At 43.4% G+C, this 23,220-nt stretch overlaps 1 protein-coding gene across 1 annotated transcript in view; it reads left to right on the forward strand.

Moving 5' to 3' along the window:
• Positions 1-6,038: 6,038 nt before the first annotated feature.
• The window catches only part of SLC45A2 (solute carrier family 45 member 2), a 34,463-nt gene continuing 17,281 nt past the window's right edge, over positions 6,039-23,220 (forward strand). Inside the window, exons 1-2 of the mRNA XM_069555947.1 lie at positions 6,039-6,542; positions 8,379-8,555. Of these exons, the coding sequence (XP_069412048.1) occupies positions 6,158-6,542; positions 8,379-8,555 (562 nt within the window). The 5' untranslated portion in view covers positions 6,039-6,157. The remainder of the gene's footprint in view (positions 6,543-8,378; positions 8,556-23,220) is intronic.

The raw sequence follows: 23,220 nt of genomic DNA on the forward strand, positions 1-23,220 counted from the left end.
CACTTTATAGATGTGGACACAAGGCTCAGATGGTCCTAAACCTTAGTTCACATGTCCCTTATAAGCCAAAAGAAATACATAATCATTCCATTTGTAAATAATTAGGTCCCAACAAGGCAATGGCACCCCACTCCAGTACTCTTGCCTGGAAAATCCCGTGGACGGAGGAGCCTGGTAGGCTGTAGTCCATGGGGTAGCGAAGTCAGACACGACTGAGCGACTTCACTTTCACTTTTCACTTTCATGCATTGGAGAAGGAAATGGCAACCCACTCCAGTGTTCTTGCCTGGAGAATCCCAGGGACGGGAGAGCCTGGTGGGCTGCCGTCTATGGGGTCACACAGAGTCGCACACGACTGAAGCAACTTAGCAGCAGCAGCAGCAACAACTTAAGTATTTTTGTCCTAACAGCTTATTAGCTGATTGAAAAATATAGTGGACACACTTGAAAGAAGACATTTATTTTTCATTCTTTTTTAAAATTCTTAATTTTTTCATTCTTTTTAAAAAAATTATAGTTGATTTACAACATTGTGTTTCAAATATAGCAATGTGATTCATTTATGTATATATACTTCTCAGACTATTTTCCTTTATCAGTTATTACAAGATATTGAATATAGTTCCCTGTGTTATGCAAGGATTGTAAATCTTTGTTTACTTATTTACATATAGTAGTTTGTATCTGTTAATCCCATGCTCCTAGTTTATCCTTTCTCTACCCCTTTATCACCTTTCTCTTTTGTTAACCATAAGTTTGTTTTCTATGAGTATGTTTCTGTTTTGTATATAGGTTCATTTGTATTATTGTTTAGATTCCACATATTAGTGAAACTATATAATATTTGTCTTTCTCTGACATTAAGTATCATATTCTCTATGTCAATCCATATTGCTGCAAATGACAGTATTTCATGCTTTTTTATTGCTGAGTAGTATTCTGTTGTATTCTATTGTGTATATATATACCACATCTTCTTAATCTAATTGTCTGCTGATGGGCAGTTAGGTTGTTTCCATGTTTTGGCTATTGTAAATAGTGATGCTATGAACATTGAGGTGCATGCATCTTTTCAAATTAGAGTTTTTATCTTTTCTGCCTATGTCCTCAGAAATGAGATTACTGGTTCACATGGTAGCTCACCACCTTGGTTAAGTTTATTCCCAGGTATTTTTTTTTTTAAACTTTACAATATTGTATTGGTTTTGCCATACATCAACACGAATCCACCACGGGTGTACACGTGTTCTCAATCCTGAACCCCCCTCCCACCTCTCTCCCCATACCATCTCTCTGGGTCATCCCAGTGCACCAGCCACAGGCATCCTGTATCCTGCATCGAACCTAGTCTGGCGATTCGTTTCTTATATGATATTATACATGTTTCAGTGCCATTCTCCCAAATCATCCCACCCTCTCCCTCTCCCACAGAGTCCAAAAGACTGTTCTATACATCTGTGTCTCTTTTGCTGTCTCGCACACAGGGTTATCGTTACCATCTTTCTAAATGTAATTGTAAACAAAATGATTTTTTAACTTTCTGAGAAAACTTTCTCTTTCTGAGAACTTTCTCTTTCTCTTTGCATTCCCTGGTGGCTCAGATGGTAAAAGTGTCTGCCTATGATGCGGGAGACCCAGGTTTGATCCCTGGGTCCGGAAGATCCCCTGGAGAAGGAAATGGCAACCCATTTCATTATTCTTGCCTGGAGAATTCCATGGACAGAGGAGCCTGGTGGGCTACAGTCCATGGGGTCGCAAAGAGTCGGACATGACTGAGCAACTTCACTTTCACTTTCTCTTTCTGATAGTTCATTGTTAGCATAAAGAAATGCAACAGAGTTCTGTGTTAATCATGTATCCTGCTACCTTGCTGAATTCATTTGTTCTAATAGTTTTGGTGTGAAGTCTTTAGGGTTCTCTGTACAGAGTATCATGTCATATCCAAATAATGACAATTTTACTCTTCCCTTCCAAATTTAGTACCTTTGATTTCATTTTCTTGTTTGATTGTTATGGCTAGGACTTCCAATGCTATGTTGAATGGAAGTGGTAAGAGTGGGCATCCTTGTTTTATTTATGGGTTTAGCAGGAAAGGTTTAGTTTTTCACTGTTGAGTATTATGTTGGCTGTGGGTTTGTGGTAAGTGCTTTTTATTATGTTGAGATATGTTCCTTCTATACTCATTTTGATGAGAGGCTTTGTCATGAATGGATGTTGAATTTCGTCAAGTTCTTTTTCTGTGTCTATTGAAATGATCATGTGGTTTTTGTTTTTCCTTTTTTCTTAACGTAATGCTTCCCACTGATTTGTGCTTGTTTAATTTGGCCGCCTCATGAGAAGAGTTGACTCATTGGAAAAGACTCTGATGCTGGGAGGGATTGGGGCCAGGAGGAGAAGGGGACGACAGAGGATGAGATGGCTGGATGGCATCACCGACTCAGTGGACATGAGTCTGAGTGAACTCCGGAGTTGGTGATGGACAGGGAGGCCTGGCGTGCTGCAATTCATGGGGTCGCAAAGAGTCGGACACGACTGAGCGACTGAACTGAACTGAACCATCCTTTTGACCCTGGAATAAATACCACTTGATCATAGTATATGATCCTTTTTATGTATTTTTGGATGCAATTTGCCAATATTTTGTTGAGGATTTTTGCTTTTCGTTAAAGATATTGTCCTGTAATTTTCTTTATTGGTAATATTTTTTGTCTGATTTGGTATCAGGGTGATGGTGGCTTCATAGAATGACTTTGGGAATGTTTCCTCCTTTTTAATATTTGGGAGCAGTTTGAGAAGGATAGGTGTAAGTTCTTATTTGTATGTTTGGCAGAATTTCCCAGTGAAGCCATCCAGTCTTGGACTTTTGTTTGCAAGATGGTTTTTGGTTTTTTTTTAAGTATAGGTTCTATTTCACTTCTAGTGACCAGTCTGTTCACATTACCTGTTTCTTCTTGACTCAGTTTTAGTAAATTGCATTTCTGTTGTGTTTGTGAAGGGAGTTAGGCTCCACATCCTCCTACCCCATCATCTTGATCTTCCTCTTTATATCATTTTTAATCACTAATGGGTCATAAGTGCCTGTTGTACTCTGTGCAGCTTCTCATACCTTGGAATCAGATTGGATGTCAGTATCTTCGTTTTCTGTTCCACATTGAGATTCATAATGCTTCTTATGTCTGTGGAAAACCCAGCCTTACAATAATCTAAAGTCAGTGAAAGGATTGTAGTGCAGTCTAATGTTACAAGTATGAACTGCTTCACTCTTACTTCATGTGTTAATCTGAAAGATGTTGAGTTTCACTGTTTTACTGTCTTAAAAATCTTAAATCTCGTGAGATACCCCTTTGAGTTCACTGTGGCTCCCTGGGTTACCTTGGTACACAGTTTGAGAAATACCAGTTTAAGTGATTTACCCAGGGTGATACAGGAAGAAACAGGCAGAACCAGCATTTAAACTTTAACATTTTGACTCCAAGTCTTGTTCTTAAACCATTTTTACTGTCTTTCCTATGAGATCATGTTTCCCTTGTCACTCAGACTTTCATTTGAATTCAGTGTCCAACAAGGAAAATACAAACCACCGCAGCTGCTGCTGCTAAGTCACTTCAGTCGTGTCTGACTCTGTGCGACCCCATAGACGGCAGCCCACCAGGCTCCCCCGTCCCTGGGATTCTCCAGGCAAGAACACTGGAATGGGTTGCCATTTCCTTCTCCAGTGCATGAAAGTGAAAAGTGAAAGTGAAGTCGTTCAGTCATGTCTGACTCTTAGTGACTCCATGAACTGCAGCCCTCCAGGCTCCTCCGTCCATGGGATTTTCCAGGCAAAAGTACTGGAGTGGGGTGCCATTGCCGTCTCCAATACAAACCACTAGAAGTCTTTAAAACAGAGGAAATTAATATCACCAATTATTGCATTGGTGATAAAAGAGATGAGAAGCCAAGGGAACAGTGAGGCAACTCAGATACAAGCGACCACAGGAATCCAGGAACACGCCCAGAGGTGCAGGATCGATGGGAAAGGTAGTGTTATGGGGACCCAGAAGCTAAGGTTGGCAGCTGGACCCACAGTGGAAATGCAGCCACTGCCAGAGATGTCTCAGGATACAGAAAGAGGGGGAGGAAGTATCCTGATATCTTCCTTTCTCCTGCCTCCAGTCTTCCCACCAGTTCCTCCCACTGGAAAAATCTACCTGGAAGCCAGAGAGCAAGGGAACCTGGGAAACATAGTCCCTTAGGTATGGAGCATAAGATGAGGGGGAAGGAATGGATCTGAGCCAACAGGCAGTTGACCAGCACTGCAAAGTGTAGCACATATACTTTATACTTCCTTTAGCAAACATTTACTGAGGACCTACTAGGTGCCAGGTATCATGCTAGATGCTGTAATGAGCAGAACAGACCTGGTCACTGCTCATTAGAGGATCAAAGACTAAAACAGAAGGAAACGACAGATGAATGGATAAAGAAGTTGTGGTACATATACATAATGGAACATTACTCAGCCATAAAAAAGAACACGTTTGAGTCAGTTCTGATGAGGTGGATGAACCTAGAACCTATTATACAGAGTGAAGTGAGTCAGAAAGAGAAAGATAAATATCATATTCTAACGCACATATACAGAATCTAGAAACATGGTTCTGAAGAATTTATTTACAGGGAAGCAACATGGCAAATAGATGGGGAAACAGTGGCTGACTTTATTTTTCTGGGCTCCAAAATCACTGCAGATGGTGATTGCCGCCATGAAATTAAAAGATGCTTACTCCTTGGAAGGAAAGTTATGACCAACCTAGACAGCATGTTAAAAAGCAGAGACATTACCTTGCCAACAAAGGTCTGTCTAGTCAAGGCTATGGTTTTTCCAGTGGTCATGTATGGATGTGAGAGTTGGACTATAAAGAAAGCTGAGTGCCAAAGAATTGATGCTTTTGAACTGTGGTGTTAGAGAAGACTCTTGAGAGTCCCTTGGATTACAAGGAGATCCAGCCAGTCCATTCTAAAGGAGATCAGTCCTGGATGTTCATTGGAAGGACTGATGTTGAAGCTGAAACTCCAGTACTTTGGCCAGCTGATGTGAAGAGCTGACTCATTTGAAAAGACCCTGATGCTGGGAAAGGTTGAGGGCAGGAGGAGAAGGAGATGACAGAGGATGAGATGGTTGGATGGCATTACCGACTCGATGGACATGGGTTTGGGTGAACTCTGGGAGTTGGTAATGGACAGGGAGGCCTGGTATGCTGCGGTTCATGGTGTCACAAAGAGTCGGACGTGACTGAGCAACTGAACTGAACTGAAAGGAGAAACAGACATAGAGAATACACTTATGAAAACACATGGAAACTTATATTACCATATGTAAAACAGATAGCCAACAGGAATTTGCCGAATGGCTCTGGAAACCCAAATAGGGGCTCTGTATCAACCTAGAGGGGTGGGATGCGGAGGAAGATGGGAGGGAGGTTCAAAAGGGAGGGGATATATGTATACTTATGGCTGATTCGTGTTGAGGTTTGACAGAAAACAACAAAATTCCGTAAAGCAATTATCCTTCAATAAAAAAATTAATTTAAAAAAAAGCAGGAGGAGAATAAACAGAGCTATGTCAAGTATGGATGAAAAATATTGCAGTGCTGTGGGAGAGTTAGTAATTTAGAAGGGGCAGCCTCTCACTGTTTTAAGTCTAGTTAATTGACCCAATGTGTGTGTATGTAGAAAACCTGTGTTCAAGGAAGACAGAATATTTATATCCAGAAAAAGTTTAGAAAAAATATTAACCCCCTTCACACTTAACATCTACATTATAGGGCTTTATTGTCTCAAAGCTATGTGTGATTGTGTGTAAATGTGTGTGTGTGAGAGAGAGAGGCAGAGTCAGAGAGAGAACAGTACAAAGGAAGATTCCTTCAGAAACACATTCAAAGGAGCCAGAGGGCTCCCAGCGGGCTAATCTCCATCATGCTTTCCTGGCCCCTCCCCCTTCCTTCTCATCATAACTTGTGATCTTAGAGGCATGAAAGAATTTGAGCCCCGCCCCCAGCCTGACCGTCTCTGCGGGCCGTGCAGCCAGGCTCCATGTCAAATCCACCTGGGAGCGCGAACCCCAGGGCCACGGAGAAGGTGGTGGGCTTGCAGGCAGGTTCCTCGCCCAGTGGCCATGGGAGACAAGAGTGAGCAGTCTGCCCTACGCACCTATAAATCCCTTGATGAGGAGGGCCTCTTCGGCTCTGCGGAGCTGCCCAAAAGACCCACCGGGAGCCTGGTTATGCACAGCATGGCCATGTTCGGCCGGGAGTTCTGCTATGGGGTGGAGGCGGCCTACGTGACTCCAGTGCTGCTCAGCGTGGGCCTGCCCAAGAGCCTGTACAGCATGGTGTGGCTCCTGAGTCCCGTCCTGGGGTTCCTGCTGCAGCCCGTGGTGGGATCGGCCAGCGACCACTGCCGGGCCCGGTGGGGCCGCCGGAGACCCTACATCCTCACGCTGTGCCTCCTAATGCTCCTGGGCATGGCCATGTACCTCAACGGGGACGCGATCATTTCAGGTCAGTGGACTGCTCCTGATAGGCTAGGTAGGCTGGGTGGGAGAAGGTCCTGTTTGCAACTCAGGACAAGGAGAAGGCAAAGTTCTTTCTGTGACAGTCAAAAAATGGTTAAAACTGATTCCCTATCCTAAGTTACATTGAATTTCCACCTTTGCATGCCCCAGAGTCTGTAGTTAGATGCCTTTACTTTTAGAAACTTCAGTTACATTATTTTTAATTGTTGTGAGAACTTAAAAATGGGATTATATTTTTACCTATTTTATATTATGTATTGTTACATGTTTATCAATTATGGGGTTTTATGTGTGTGCCCACCATACCTTATTTAGGACTTTCTCAGATTAACCAGCTGCCTAATGGCTCCATAAATTTTTCCAATAAATGTACCTGTGTGTCCAAAGAAGAGTTAATGACGTTCACAGCTTTGTATGGAGTCTTGTAACAGGTATAGGGCATCGACCTGGCAGCTCAAGGGGGCATTTTTTCATTGCAAATCATGGACATAGACCTGATGAAGGGCACTTTTTCTAGCCATTAAACAGCTGCCAGTTAATCAGCAATTGGTGGTAGTATATATTGTGTTGAAAAAAAGAATTGTTAAACTTAAAAATAGCATACATTTTCTGACCATTAACTCCCAGGCTAGCAGAATGGATGATAATGATCCATAATAATCAGTTATCATCTCTATATATTTAAAAGTGGATATAAATCTATAAATGTAGTATATTTCTGGAAGAATTTATTAAAAAAATTACCTGAAAAGAGATTTTTCCTCCAAGGAAGGGTGCTAAAGGCCTGGGGGTGAGAGGGGGAAGTTAAGCTTGTTTTTCACTTATTTTTTGTACTGAATTTTTAAAATCAGGTGCATATATTACACATTTTCTTAAGTTTAAAAAATAAACTGAAAGCACAGGAAGTAGTTATGAGGGGATGAATGAACAGTGGTATGGTCATAGGATGAATATCATTTAGGTGTTAAAACTGTGACATTGCTCTTCATCTACTGAAAGGCAAAGATACTAAGAGAGTTGGTTAAAGATGCTCACTTACAACCTGGTCCCATTAGTCAGTGCTCCTCTAAGCCAAGCCCTCCAGCCTGTGGCATCAGCCTCACTGGAGGCTGATAGAGATGAAAATTCCCAGGCCCTACCTTCTACCTATTGAGGAGTCATAGGAGACTCATGGTAAGTGAGGCTTAATAATCTGTTTTAACAAGTCATCCCGGTAATGGTTAAGGAGTTAGTCTGAGAAGCACTGCATGAGGGCACAGATGCACACCTCTCTCTATTTTTGTGCATAAAGGGATGTCTGAAGGATGACCATCTCTTGGGCCTGGGATCTTGAAGTATTTCCCCAGCTTTCCTATATTGTTGGAGTGGTTTTCAGTCAGTACATATAATTTTTTAAACCGGTTTATTTAAAAGAGAGATGATTCACATACCATAAAAGTCACCATCTAAAAGTGAACAGCTCAGTGCTTTTCAGTATATTCTCAAAGTTGTATAACCACCACCACTATCTAATTACACAACAGTTTCCTCTCCTCCCCCAGCAGAAACCTGGTAGCCATTAGCAGACACTACCCATTTCCTTCTCCCCCACAGTCCTAGGTAACTGCTCAATCTACTTTCTGTCTCCAGAGAGCTGTCTTTTCTGGACATTCACTGCCTGATTTTTAAAACTTGAAAAAATAATGAAGCCATTGTTTATTTGGAAGAGCAAACACAACGAAAGTATAGGGAGCTAATATGATGACAGGAAGTTTGGGTGGAAATAAAAATGTGGCTCGTTCTAAACCAGGATTTAGGAGACCAATGGTTGTTTCTCTTTTAGCTTTGATTGCTGACCCAAGGAGGAAGCGGATTTGGGCCATAAGTGTCACCATGATAGGTGTGGTTCTCTTTGATTTTGCTGCTGACTTCGTTGATGGGCCCATCAAAGCCTACTTGTTTGATGTCTGCACTCATCGAGATAAGGAGAGGGGCCTCCACTACCATGCCCTCTTCACAGGTAGGGAATATCCAGAAAGTCTATCATTCAGATCTCCGGGCAGGGAAGCCCTTCCACTGAAGCCATCCAATGTCTCAGCACTCAGATTTTTTGAATGAATGGATCTGTTGATGCACCGCTCCCATCACGCGGGCTCTGTCTTCCGGGGCATTCCTCTTGTGACCAGGCCGTGGAGTTTCTGCAAAGGAAGTTTGTAGGAGAGCTCTCTGAATAGCCGTGTATGGAGACATTTACAAATGAAAAGAGGCCTTGTAGACTTCATATTTTGTTTTTTAGTCAGTAATGTGTAGCATCAACATTATTTAGAAGCTTGCAGCTTCTTGGGCCCCTATTCCTGTTATTTTAATTCAGCATGTTTGGGGTGGGGCCCAGAAATTTGCGTTTTTAATAACTTTCCCAGATGATTCTGTGGCAAGTGTCCCAAGAATCACATGAACCACATTTAAAAACAGAAACAGGAACAAACCAAGCAAATTAAAAGCCCCAAGTCTTAGAGACGTCTTCTTCTTCTTTTTTTTTTTTTTAATTTGGCTGCACTGGGTCTTAGTTGCAACAAGCAGGGTCTTTAGTTGTAACGTGTGGAATCTAGTTTCCTGACTGGATCAAACCTCAGGCCTCCTGCATTGGGAGCTCAAAGTCTTAGCCATTGGGCCACCAGGAAAGTCCCAGAGATTTCTTAGTTATAGAAAGAGTTAGCAAATCCTCAACCTCCTGTTTTGGAAAATGCCATGCCAAGAGGACACTTCTTGGGGCCATTGCTGGCCTTCTTTGGTAGCTGTTGGGCCCTTCATGTAGAGCAATGCTACTAACATTCAACATGGATTTCTAGAGCTCCGTTTGTTGTTGTTCAGTCACTCAGTCATGTCCGACTCTTTTTGACCCCATAGGCTATAGCATGTCAGGCTTCCCTGTCCTTCACTATTTCCTGGAGCTTGCTGAAACTGATGTCCATCGCGTCAGTGATGCCATCCAGCCATCTCATCCTCTGTCATCCCCTTCTCCTCCTGCCCTCAGTCTTTCCCAGCATCAGGGTCTTTTCCAATGAGACTGCTCTTCACATCAGATGGCCAAAGTATTGGCATCAGTCCTTCCAATGAACATTCAGGATTGATTTCCTTCGGGACTGACTGGTTTGATCTCCTTGCCGTCCTTCCAGTTGGGACTGTTCTAGGATTGGGGTGTCATCCACAAGACAACAGCATGATCCTGTCCTGGGAGCATTGTTAGGTCTAGATGTGAGAACTTTATTTGATTTTCTCCAAGGCCCAGCCAAGGTATATTTATTTTATGTTTTGTCTCCTCCCATGGTCAAGTATGTCCCACAAGAAACAGAATCTTGAATTTTGTTCAGATTATATCCCCATAGCCAAAAGCAGTCCTGCCCACAGAGGCCATTTGGTCAACAATTTGTTGTTTGTGCAGATATTTGAATGGTGAATGCTGGGACGAATGGGGCTACCCGGCAGAGAGGGGCCTGGAGGAGCGGGAGACCAGCCCATCTGTCTGGGACTCCTGAACACTGTCTATCAGCTGGAAGGTCCCAGAATAGAGATTCAAACTGCATTCTCCTAACTTAAATCCCATAATTCCTACTGCTGTATCAGAATCTGCTGAAATTAATTATGATATTGTGGGAGGCTTTTTGGCTTCTGAACCTGACACGTTGAGAGTTTTGTTGCTCTAAGTACTTTGGGCAATGTGGTCACTCCTTCCCAGCTTATATCAGTGTTAGTCTTGGCCTAACAACCTTTGCTTTGCTGCTTCTAATATTAAAAGACTGAGCTCTGTATTTTGGGAACTTTTCCAGGGTTAATACATGGTAGTATTTCTGTTGAGTTTGATAAAATGTCTTGAGATTTTCTTTTGATACTAGTGTATTGTGGTTTCAGCAAGCATATAATTCATGTGCAATTTTCATGTGACCTCATTTCAGGCTTTCACTGTATCTTGTCTGAGCTTTCGTACTTACCCTTTAACTGATTTTCCAGTCTCTAATTTTTTCCTGTTCCAGTTGTGCTAACACACAGCTTCCAGGGTCACATTCCTAAAAGACAGCTCTGACCGGGACACTTTCATGTTCAATGATCCGCAGTGGCTCCTGTTGACAAAAAAAAAATAATTAATTAATCAATAGTCAATTTAAGAAAGAGAGGATTTTATTCAAGTCAACCTAAAGATTATAAATTGGGAAACAGTCTCTCAGAGAGCTCCCAGAACTATTCCTCCCATCAGAGGTCAAAGCACAGTTAAATATGAGACAAAGTGTTATACATCTAATGACGTGCTGACAGTTTATGTAGTCCAGGTCTGTACATACAAGGTGAGTAGTGGGTCATTGTGACCGCTTAAAGGATTGAGAGAGGACTGTTATCTGCTAAGGAGTTCCCTTGCCGGTGCCAGGAGAAAGTTGCTGCCATCAAGGAAGTATCCCTGTGACTTCTATGGCTGTGGTCTGATGAATATGTTAATATAATGCAGATGCATGCTGCTCACTCCAGGGGAGGGAGGAGGCCCAAAGGGGAAAGTGTTATATTTAAATCTAGGCCCAGCAATTCCAAATGTTTTTCAAATAAGTGTCAAAGGGTTCACTGTCAAAATGTTCTCCAGCATGTTTCTGAAAAAAAAAAATTTTTTTTTTTTTTTAAAGAAAAGACTCTACTGGCTTCTGGGAATTTTAGTCCTCCAACTCCTTCTGTCTTATAGTTAAAGGTAACCCTACCGGCCCTCCACCCCTGGTGTGTGTGATAGCCATGCTGTTTTAGTGGATCCATCTCATCCCTTCTGGATTCCCTGGTAGCTCAGTTGGTAAAGAATCTGTCTGCAATGCAAGAGACCCTGGTTCACTTCCTGGATCAGGAAGATCCCCTGGGGAAGGCATAGGCTACCCACTCCAGTATTCTTGGGCTTCCCTGGTAGCTTAGACAGTAAAGAATCTGCCTGCAATGGGTAACACTTGGGTTCGATCCCTGTGTTGGGAAGATCCCCTGGCAGAGAGCATGGCAACCCACTCCAGTATTCTTGCCTAGAGAATCCCCATGGACAGAGGAGCCTGGCAGGCTACAGCCCATGGGGTCACAAAGAGTCAGACACGACCGAGTGACTAGGCACAGCACAGCCTCATCCCTTCACCTCATGCCTTTATCTCTGGGTGTGCCTGGGACTGTGGAACCCTCACTCACCAGAAAGAAAGAAAATTCCTTCCTTGAGTCAGAATGCTTGTAACTGAGCATCTGTTGCTATTAATAAATTAACCCGAGGCCTTGCTCTCCTGAACAGTGGTCTCTGTTCCACCCAAGGAGGCTGGGATGAGGGCTGATGATCAGTAAAGGTTGTCCCAGTTCAAATCCTGGCTCCTCCTCCTGCCCAGTCCCTAGTATTTCTGAACTTTTGTTTCTTCACAGGGTTGTGAATCTATCCACTGTGTTAGTTATTAATATCCTGGCAATATATTGGGGCTTCCCTCATAGCTCAGTCAGTAAAGAATCTACCTGCAATGCTGGAGACCTTGGTTTGATCCCTGGGTTGGGAGGATCCCCTGGAGAGGAAAATGGCAACTAACTCTAGTGTTCTTGCCTGGAGAATCCCATGGACAGAAGAGCCTGGCAGGCTATAGTCCATGGGGTTGCAAGAATTGGATGCAACTTAGCAACTGAATCACCAACCACCGCCACCATTCTGGCAAATGGTCCCAAGCAATGGTTCCTGAGCAAGGAACCCTTTAACAGGATTCAGCACCAAATGCATATATTTGCTATGATTCTCCATTCCCACCAGGCTTGCAAAACTTGTGTTTCTTTGTAATGACTTGGTAAGGAACTTGCCCCATGTGCATCTTTGGAAGAAGAATGGGTAACGTGTTAGGCTTAGCTTCTTTTGACTTTTCTGTTCCTTTAATACTTCAAAGTTTGCATAAAAAATGCTTGTGAAACAAATACTCAAAATAGAAATAATTAAGAGCTAAAAAAAGAACCCTAAAAATGAAGTTTAGATATGAGTCCCTTTGACCAAATGTACACAAGTAGAAAAAGGCTGTGTTAACTCCTCCTTCAGGACTCATTGCTGCATGAGTGGATTTCTTTCATTAGCTGAGGTTCCTTTGAAGTTTCTGCCCCCAGTGAACTTTCATGTCTCCTCACTCAGGCAGGAAAGGATGTGGCCAGCGCAGAAACCAGGGTACAGGAATTTCAGCTTTGAGGGTGACATGGATAACTCTGGGTGAAACAGATAAGGTCTACAAACTGCCATCTCTAATCCCAATTCAGCACCTACCTCTCAAGGAATCTCAAAGACGGGTTAGAGATGGGAGCCCCTGAGGACATTTTTTCATTTACTGAATACTTGTGTATGTGCTTAATCACTCATCTGTGTCTGACTCTTTGCAACCTCATGGACCATAGCCTGCCAGGCTCCTCTGTCCATGGAATTCTCCTGGCAAGAATACTGGAGTGGGTGACCATTCCCTTCTTCAGGGGATCTTCATAACCCAGGGATGGAACCTGGGTTTCCTGCAGTGCAGGTTAATTCTTCACCATCTGAGCCACGAGGGAATTGTCTACCAGAAATCTCTTCCCCAGATACCAACTGGCTGGCTTGGTTTGCTTCCTCTCTTTGTTACAATCTCTGGTCACATAGCCCCTCCTCAGTGATTCATGATTTCTTGATAATATATTATTTATTCATTTGTTTATTGTTTATTGTCTGCCTCTAGAGCTAACATATAAGCTATCTGAAGACAGGAATATTTCCTGTTTGTTCCAAAATCACTAGTGCTTAGAATAGTTCTGGAAATATGCTGAAAAAATATTGATGAGACAAATATTCTATTTTAACATCCTCCTTTTACCTGTGAGGAAGCTGTGTTGCTGAGAGGTAAGTGACTAACTCAAGGTCACACAGCTGGATGTGTGTGCTAAGTCACTTCAGTCATGTCCAACTCTTTTCGGTCCTATGGACCATAACCCACCAGGCTCCTCTGTCCATAGGGTTTTCCAGGCAAGAATACTATAGAGGGTTGCCATGCACTTCTCCAGGGCGTCTTCCCAACCCATAGATCGAACCTGGGTCTCTTATGTCTCCAGCTTAGGCAGGCATGTTCTTTACCACTACCACCACCTGGGAATACAGCTAGTGGAAGATATTGAATCAATCTTTATGTCTGAAATGCAAGTGAATCCCCAACACAAGGGCTTCCCTCATAGCTCAGTTGGTAAAGAATCTGGCTGCAATGCAGGAGACCCGGGTTTGATCCCTGGGTAGGGAAGATCACCTGGAGAAGGAAATGGCAACCCACTCCAGTATTCTTGCCTGGAGAATCCCATGGAGAGTGGAGCCTGGCAGGCATCAGTTCATGGGCTTGCAAAGAGTCAGATACAACTTAGCGACTAAACCACCACCCCAACCCAAATGTAATTTAATTGTGTCTGTGTTGAGCCCCATTGGCCCAGGATGGTGAAAACTTAGTGTCAGTCCCTTCAGAATACTCTCCTACACTTTTCCCTGAGTCTGAATCTAAAAACTGGGAGCTTAGAGTGAAAAAGTTTCAGGCAGCAAGGATCTGGGTTTCAGCATCATGTGTCCTCATTGGCATTTACTGGGCTGTCCTGGGTCCCACGCTTCCCAGTTGTGAGGCTGAACTGGTCACAGTCGCATTCTCGCTCATCCTTGTCCACAGGACCCCTTCAGAATCCCCAGGATTCTCAGCTCCCCACCACCCGCATTGGCATCCTGCTCTTCCAAGGCCTGAGGATGTGAGGTGGGCTCTGTGAGCTGCAAACTCTCCATGCTCTAGTTTCCTTGTCTCTAAAAGACAGGTGGAAATTTAGTTGAGCCTTGTTATTCAGGGATTCCATATTTGTGAAGTCATCTGCTTACTAAAACTTACTGGTACCACCAAAATCAATACTTGTAGCTCATTCTCCAACATTTGAAAGCATCTGCAGAGTGGAGGAGGAAAAAAACCCCAATGTGACTCACCCAGTGTGCTTGCTCCCAGCTGTGGTTGAGCAAGGTGACACTCTGCCTTCTTGTTTTGATACTTACACTGTAAACAGATGTCCTTTTTTGTGATATATTTAGTGCCATTTTTTTTTCTTTTTTCTTGGTTATTTCGGTATATAAAGTGGCTCCAAATGTGGTGCTGAAAGCACTGCTCTGGGTACATAAGTGCAAGAATGTTGTGATGTGACTTCTGGAGAAAATATGTGTCCTAAGTGTTGTTCCGGTGTGAGTTACAGTGCCATTAGCCACAGGTGATTCAATGAGATATCTTTAAACAGAAATGCATGTAAAATAAGGTTCTGTGTTGTTCCACTGATGAAAACGAAGACTTGAGGCTCACAGGAACTTAACCCTCAGAGCAGAAGTTTACTATTCACCAATTCAGGGTTTTTGGAAACTTTCTGGAACGTAACTACTGCTAATAGTCAGATGTAGCAGTAGTAACTTCTTCAAAGGGTTGTTGTGAGGACTGAGTGAGTTGTAAACATCCAAGCACCTAGAACAGAGCCTGACACTAGGGCTCATCTATCTCCACCCACTGCAAAGCCCTTGCTCCCTTGAAGTCTGAATGTCCCCCTGGGGTCTTCCTAGGAAATAAAGTGTTGATCCCTTCTGCTTTTGGGTTCTCCAAGCCATCTGGGAGGTTCTGCTCCCCATCCCCCATCCTCCCATCCCAGCAAGGTCCAGGGATCGAGGAGCAGAACCACTACAGCTTTAGGGACACACCAAGTCACCCTTCGTGAATGCTTTGCCTACCCTGGGAAGCCTTGTTCTTAAATCACTTTTTTTTTTTTTTTTAACTGAATCTGTTGTAGTAAAAAGGAGAATAGAGGAGTGAGTTTTTCCTCTTTTCCTTTCCTGAGAAAGTGAAGTTGCTCAGTCGTGTCCAACTCTTTGCAACCCCATGGACTCCATCCATGGGATTTTCCAGATAAGAGTACTGGAATGGGTTGCATTTCCTTCTTCAGGGTTTCTACCCGACCTAGGGATCAAACCCGGGGCTCTTGCATTGTAGGCAGATGCTTTACTGTCTGAGCCACCAGGAAGTCCAGTGAAGAAGATGAAAGAGAATAGTGAGCAGGCCTGAACATTCCGAACTGTTCCTAACTCTGCATGTCTATAATTTAAGATTGCTTTTCTGCCCCCTAACTCTGCAGGAGCTACATTTCACACCAATTTTACCTTTGACTTTATGCTAAATACATCCTGCATCTAGTTTTTACCCTTATAACACCCTTCCCTTTGTAGTTACATATCAGAGCCCCCAAAATGCCAGACCCAATTACTGGGTTACTGACACCAGACTCTGACTGTCTTTGAAACAGTGCAAAGATCCTAACACCTTTGTTCCTCATCCCTGACTCCTGACTAAGCCCCTAGACTCCCATGGAGAGGGAGCAATCTTCTTGAGGCATGGGCCTATTGTCTTTCCCTCTCTGCCGGCTGATAATTAAAGCCACCTCCCTGTTTACGCCATACTTGGTGTCTGTATTTTTTATTTAGCTCCAGTGGGCTAAGAGAGCCAAGGTTTTGGCCAGCAACAAATCTACCATCAGTGCCTTTGGAGCCTAAGGGCTTCTGAAACTCAGAAGCAAGGAGACACGTTCTTGTTTCTCTGCTTTCTACTTTCATGTTCTTCCCCAAAAGCAATGAGCCTGGCTCAGTTTGAACATGAAGGAAGGGCCCAGGGAAATACCAGGGTAGTTGTGGGTGGACGGAAGCCATGGTCAGCACTTTAAATATATTTTCTCACATCTCTTAGGAGATGAGTTGCCTCGCAAATCTCAAGAAATGTCAGGTCTTGGATACTCAGTCTCTAAAGGGAAGTCATGTCTGCCTGGTTCATTGCTGTGTCTGCAGTGCCCAGCGCAGTTCTTGGTGAGAGTGGGTGTTCCATCCATTTCTATTGATTTAAAAAATATCTCTCATACACACTCACACACACACACACACTCCTAGTAGCTGGTACTTATATTAACTCTCTGGGATTTTGTGTGTATGTGTGTGTGTCTGGTGTAGGTAGGAACTAATCATACCTTCAATGCTATTTTCTCAACACACAGAAAAGAATCAGGACTCTTCCATGAACCTTCCAGGAATGCAGGATCTTTCATCTGTCCCCTTGCTGAGACACTGAAGCCGGCAGCACACCGATAACTCTCTCCCCTCGAGCTCTTTCCCCATTGCTGTTGAGGTTGTTTAGCCACATGGCTGAAGCAGGGAAACAATTACAGATGCGTGGTGGGTGCAGAGTTTGACTCAGACAGACTCTCTTTAGATCCCTTGGTCCTGAAACTCTCCCAGTTTCCCATTTTACCTATTACATGTTGTGTTAGTCACCTAGTCGTATCCGACTCTCTGTGACATTGTGGATTGATTGTAGCCTGCCAGGCTTCTCTGTCTGTGGAATTCTCTAGGCAAGAATACCGGAATGGGTTGCCATTCCCTTCTCCATGGATCTTCCTGACCAGGGATTGAACCTGGGCCTCCCGCATTGCAGGCAGATTCTTTACCATCTGAGCCACCAGGGATGCCCTTTACTTAATATACTTGCAGACTACAGAAAGAAATAATACATATATCCATATGCTTGGACTTCTTCCAGGAGGAGCCATTGTTTAAGCTATATCATTAGTTATGAAATACACTGCTGAGCCATTCATTCCAGGGAGTTGGCTCTGCTGTGAGTTTGACATCACAGCCTCGCTCTGTCAGGCTAGGACAAGAGTCAGCTCAACCCTTCTTTTTGCAGAGGCTGGTTATCTAATGTGGTGGCAGATGCCCTTGAGATGTTCCAGCTTATCATCTGGCCAATAGCCTGGGGACTGACTCCAAGAGCCCCAGGAAGGCTGACGTTGGCAGTAGAGATAAATGTAATCTTGATGTAAACAAGAGTTACATGTTGATATTAGCCTGTGTTGAAACTTTGATAACTAGGCTTTGTTTAGGAGACTATTTTGAAGGTAAAATTCTTAGTTTAGGTGGAAGATGTTAAAAGGAAAGCATTCAGTAAATTCCTATAGCCCTCTGCTGGGCCTCATCAGATCTGAAGGTGTGAATAGATGAATGTTTCCATCCAGAGTTTTAAGATGCTGCCTAGTAGAAATGGCATCCCACTTCAGTATTCTTGCCTGGAGAGTCCCATGGATAGAGGAGCCTGGTGGGCTACAGTCCATAGGGTTGCAAAGAGTTGGACACTGCTAAAGCAACTTAGCATTCAGCATGGCCCCACTATTCATCAAGGCATACTGTTACAACTTTTAGCTGTGTCCCACAGTAGTGCTGAGACAAATGAATTAGTTTTGCTTGTTTTGTTTGTTCCCCTTGCCTGAGAAAAGAAAGGATTGGAAAAGTTTTTAAGATACGTGTAGCATGTTTTACTTAACTGATTAGTGGAGGAACTGATTGGGAGGACAAAGAACAGTTTCCCCAAGTTCTTTCAGGATAAATTGTGTGTGTGTGTATGTGTGTGTATGTATGTGTGTGTGTATTTAGCAAAAGAAAAAAAAAAGCTAGATTAGATACAAATCTGATTAACATTCTACAAGGTAATATAATTGTAGCTCCTCTGTAATAGTCCTACCAGGTTTTGAAAATATGGTTACAAACCTTATTAAAGTCTGCAAATTATCCTTATTTTTACAGGATTATAATCATTGTGCTTTATCAGTTGTAGCTTGTTGGTCAGTGACAACAAAGTCTCATTCCCAAGAATATCAGATGAGGGTGCTGCAGGTTGCTTAGAAATTGCTGTATCCCCTGAGTGCTCAAAAAGTGATATTTGGACTAACAGGGGTGGATTGTCACTGGTGAGCTTGAAAGGAATGCAGAGCCTTGGGTTCTACTGCCATCTTTAAAATCAGAAATTATGTTATAGACTTCCCTGGTGGCTCAGATGGTAAAGTGTCTGCCTATAATTTGGGAGACCTTGGTTCAATCCCTGTGTTGGGAAGATCTCCTGGAGAAGGAAACGGCAACCCACTCCAGTATTCTTGCCTGGAAAATCCTATGGACAGAGGAACCTGGTAGGTCCACGGGGTCACAAAGAGCGGGACACAACTGAGCGACTACACTTCACTTCACATGCTATAGATTGAATGTTTGTGTCCCCCTCAGAAATCCATGCCTAATGTGATGCTGTTGAACACAGAGTGCCTGATGAACTATGGATGGAGGTTCATGACATTGTACAGGAGACAGGAAACAAGACCATCCCCAAGAAAAGGAAATGCATAAAAGCAAAATGACTGCCTGAGGAGGTCTTACAAATAGCTGTGAAAAGAAGAGAAGCCAAAAGCAAAGGAGAAAAGGAAAGATATACTCACTTGGATGCAGAGTTCCAAAGAGTAGCAAGGAGAGAAAAGAAAGCCTTCCTCAGCAATCAGTGCAAAGAAATAGAGGAAAACAATAGAATGGAAAAGACTAGAGATCTCTTCAAGAAAATTAGAGATACCAAGGGAACATTTCATTCAAAGATGGGCTCAAAAAAGGACAGAAATGGTATGACTGTAACAGAAGCAGAAGATATTAAGAGAGGGGGCAAGAATACACAGAAGAACTGTACAAAAAAGATCAACATGACCCAGATAATCATGATGGTGTGATCACTCACCTAGAGCCAGACATCCTGGAATGTGAAGTCAAATGGGCCTTAGGAAGCATCACTACAAACAAAGCTAGTGGAAGTGATGGAATTCCAGTTGAGCTATATCAAATCCTGAAAGATGATGCTGTGGAAGTGCCGCACTCAATATGCCAGCAAATTTGGAAAACTCAGCAGTGGCCACAGGACTGGAAAAGGTCAGTTTTCATTCCAATCCCAAAGAAAGGCAATGCCAAAGAATGCTCAAACTATCACACAATTGCACTCATCTCACATGCTAGTAAAGTAATGCTCAAAATTCTCCAAGCCAAGCTTCAGCAGTTCATGAACCACGAACTTCCAGATGTTCAAGCTGGTTTTAGAAAAGAAGGAGGAACCAGAGATCAAATTGCCAACATCCGCTGGATCATGGAAAAAGCAAGAGAGTTCCAGAAACACACCTATTTCTGCTTTATTGACTATGCCAAAGACTTTGACTGGGTGGATCACAGTAAACTGTGGAAAATTCTGAAAGAGATGGGAATACCAGACCACCTGACCTGCCTCTTGAGAAACCTGTATGCAGGTCAGGAAGCAACAGAACTGGCCATGTAACCACAGTTCAGTTCAGTCGCTCAGTCATGTCCGACTCTTTGCGACCCCATGAATTGCAGCACGCCAGGCCTCCCTCTCCATCACAAACTCCCAGAGTTCACTCAGACTCAACGTCCATCGAGTCAGTGATGCCATCCAGCCATCTCATCCTCTGTCATCCCCTTCTCCTCCTGACCCCAATCCCTCCCAGCATCAGAGTTTTTTCTAATGAGTCAGCTCTTCGCATGAGGTGGCCAAGTACTGGAGTTTCAGCTTTAGCATCATTCCTTCCAAAGAAATCCCAGGACTGATCTCCTTTAGGATGGACTGGTTGGATCTCCTTGCAGTTCAAGGGACTCTCAAGAGTCTTCTCCAACACCACAGTTCAAGAGCATCAATTCTTCAGCCCTCAGCTTTCTTCACAGTCCAACTCTCACATCCATACATGACCAGTGGAAAAACCATAGCCTTGACTAGATGGACCTTTGTTGGCAAAGAAATGTCTCTGCTGTTTAATATACTATCTAGGTTGGTCATAACTTTCCTTCCAAGGAGTAAGCATCTTTTAATTTCATGGCTGCAGTCACCACCTGCAGTGATTTTGGAGCCCCCCAAAATAAAGTCTGACACTGTTTCCACTGTTTCCGCATCTATTTCCCATGAAGTGATGGAACCAGATGCCATGGTCTTAGTTTTCTGAATGTTGAGCTTTAAGCTAACTTTTTCACTCTCCTCTTTCACTTTCATCAAGAGGCTTTTTAGTTCCTCTTCATTCTCTGCCATAAGGGTGGTATCATCTGCATATCTGAGGTTATTGATATTTCTCCCGGCAATCTTGATTCCAGCTTGTGCTTCTTCCAGTCCAGTGTTTCTCATGATGTACTCTGCATAGAAGTTCAATAAGCAGGGTGACAATATACAGCCTTGATGTACTCCTTTTCCTATTTGGAACCAGTCTGTTGTTCCATGTCCTCTTTTAACTGTTGCTTCCTGACCTGCATATAAGTTTCTCAAGAGGCAGGTCAGGTGGTCTGGTATTTCCATCTCTTTCAGAATTTTCCACAGTTTATTGTGATCCACACAGTCAAAGGCTTTGGCATAATCAATAAAGCTGGTTCCAAATAGGAAAAGGAATACATCAAGGCTGTATATTGTCATCCTGCTTATCTAACTTATATGCAGAGTACATCATGAGAAAAGCTGGACTGGATGAAGCACAGGCTGGAATCAAGATTGCCAGGAGAAATATCAATAACCTCAGATATGCAGATGACACCACCCTTATGGCAGAAAGTGAAGAGGAACCAAAGAGCCTCTTAATGAAAGTGAATGAGGAGAGTGAAAAAGTCGGCTTAAAGCTCAACATTCAGAAAACTAAGATCATTGTAACTGGTCCCATCACTTCATGGGAAATAGATGCGGAAACAGTGGAAACAGTGTCAAACTTTATTTTTTGGGGCTCCAAAATCACTGCAGATGGTGACTGCAGCCATGAAATTAAAAGACGCTTACTCCATGGAAGGAAAGTTATGATCAACCTAGACAGCATATTAAAAAGGAGAGACATTACTTTGTCAACCAAGGTCTGTCTAGTCAAGGCTATGGTTTTTCCAGTAGTCATGCATGAATGTGAGAGATGGACTATAAAGAAAGCTGAGCATAGAAGAATTGATGCTCTTGAACTGTGGTGTTGGAGAAGACTCTTGAGAGTCCCTTGGACTGCAAGGAGATCCAACCAGTCCATCCTAAAGGAGATCAGTCCTGGGTGTTTATTGGAGGGACTGATGTTGCAGCTGAAACTCTAATACTTTGGCCACCTTATGCAAAGAGCTGACTCATTTGAAAAGACCCTGATGCTGGGAAAGATTAAGGGTGGGAAGAGAAGGGGATGATAGAGGATGAGATGGTTGGATGGTATCACTGACTCAATGGACATGAGTTTGAGTGGACTCCAGGAGTTGGTGTTGGACAGGGAGGCCTGGCTTGCTGTGCTTCATGGGATCGCAAAGAGTCAGACATGACTGAGTGACTAAACTGAACTGAACTGCATGTGAGGCTGTTAGAAGATGGAGCCTTTAGAAGATGATTAGGTCATGAAGGCTCATGAACAGAGTTAGTGCTCTTAGAAAAGTCACCCAAACCAGTTCCTTTGCCACTTATGCCAAGTGAGGTGACAGTTAGAAGATGGCTATCAATGAGGAAGTAGGTCCTCACCAGACCACATCTGCTGGCCCCTTGATCTTGGACTCCCCAGCCTCCAGAACTGTGAGAAGTAAGTGTCTGGTATTTATAAGTCACAAAGTTTATGGTATATTTGTTATAGCAGCTGGAAGAGACTAAGACGACCCGTATTGTAACAAGGCATCATGTGATTCATGTGCACATTAACGTTTAAGAAGCCCTGCTTAAAAGCAAAAAGAAGCCCTGCTTTATAATGAGATTTTTAAGAAACAAGGCCCTTTAAATAGTTTTTGCTCTTTCCAGATTTGAGATACTTATTTTTTCCACAACACTTGCCATAGGCCACATTAGGGCAGTGGTAAGCCCAAGTCTTAGTCCTCAGAGTGATCTCCCAATTCTAGTCACTGGACCGAGATTGACTAAGTCCTTTTGGCCAGCTCCAAGCAGCTGTCAGCTTCTCCTGCCTCTGGGCGAGGCTTTGGGATTAGGGTTTCTGTAGGAAGTCAGTGAAAGAGGAGAGTGAAAAAGTTGGCTTAAAGCTCAATATTCAGAAAACTAAGATCATGGCTCTGGTCTCATCACTTCATGGGAAATAGATGGGGAAACAGTGGAAACAGTGTCAGACTTTATTTTGGGGGGCTCCAAAATCACTGTAGATGGTGATTGCAGCCATGAAATTAAAACACGCTTATTCCTTGGAAGGAAAGTTATGACCAACCTAGATGGCATATTCAAAAGCAGAGATATTACTTTGTCAACAAAGGTCCATCTAGTCAAGGCTATGGTTTTTCCAGTGGTCATGTATGGATGTGAGAGTTGGACTGTGAAGAAGGCTGAGCAACAAAGAATTGATGCTTTTGAACTGTGGTGTTGGAGAAGACTCTTTGAGAGTCCCTTGGACTGCAAGGAGATCCAACCAGCCCATTCTAAAGGAGATCAGCCCTGGGATTTCTTTGGAAGGAATGATGCTAAAGCTGAAACTCCAGTATTTTGGCCACCTCATGTGAAGAGTTGACGCATTGGAAAAGACTCTGATGCTGGGAGGGATTGGGGGCAGGAGGAGAAGGGGCCGACAGAGGATGAGATGGCTGGATGGCATCACTAACTCGATGGACGTGAGTCTGAGTGAACTCCAGGAGTTTGTGATGGAGAGGGAGGCCTGGCGTGCTGCAATTCATGGGGTCGCAAAGAGTTGGACACGACTGAGCGACTGAACTGAACTGAACTGAGGAAGTCGTTAGCACACTCAATTTGAAACCTGGTTTCCTGGTGGCTCCGATGGTAAAGAATCGACCTGCAATGCGGGAGACC

The sequence above is a fragment of the Ovis canadensis genome, chromosome 16 (genome assembly GCF_042477335.2).
Source record: "Ovis canadensis isolate MfBH-ARS-UI-01 breed Bighorn chromosome 16, ARS-UI_OviCan_v2, whole genome shotgun sequence".
Classification (NCBI taxonomy): Eukaryota; Metazoa; Chordata; class Mammalia; order Artiodactyla; family Bovidae; genus Ovis; species Ovis canadensis.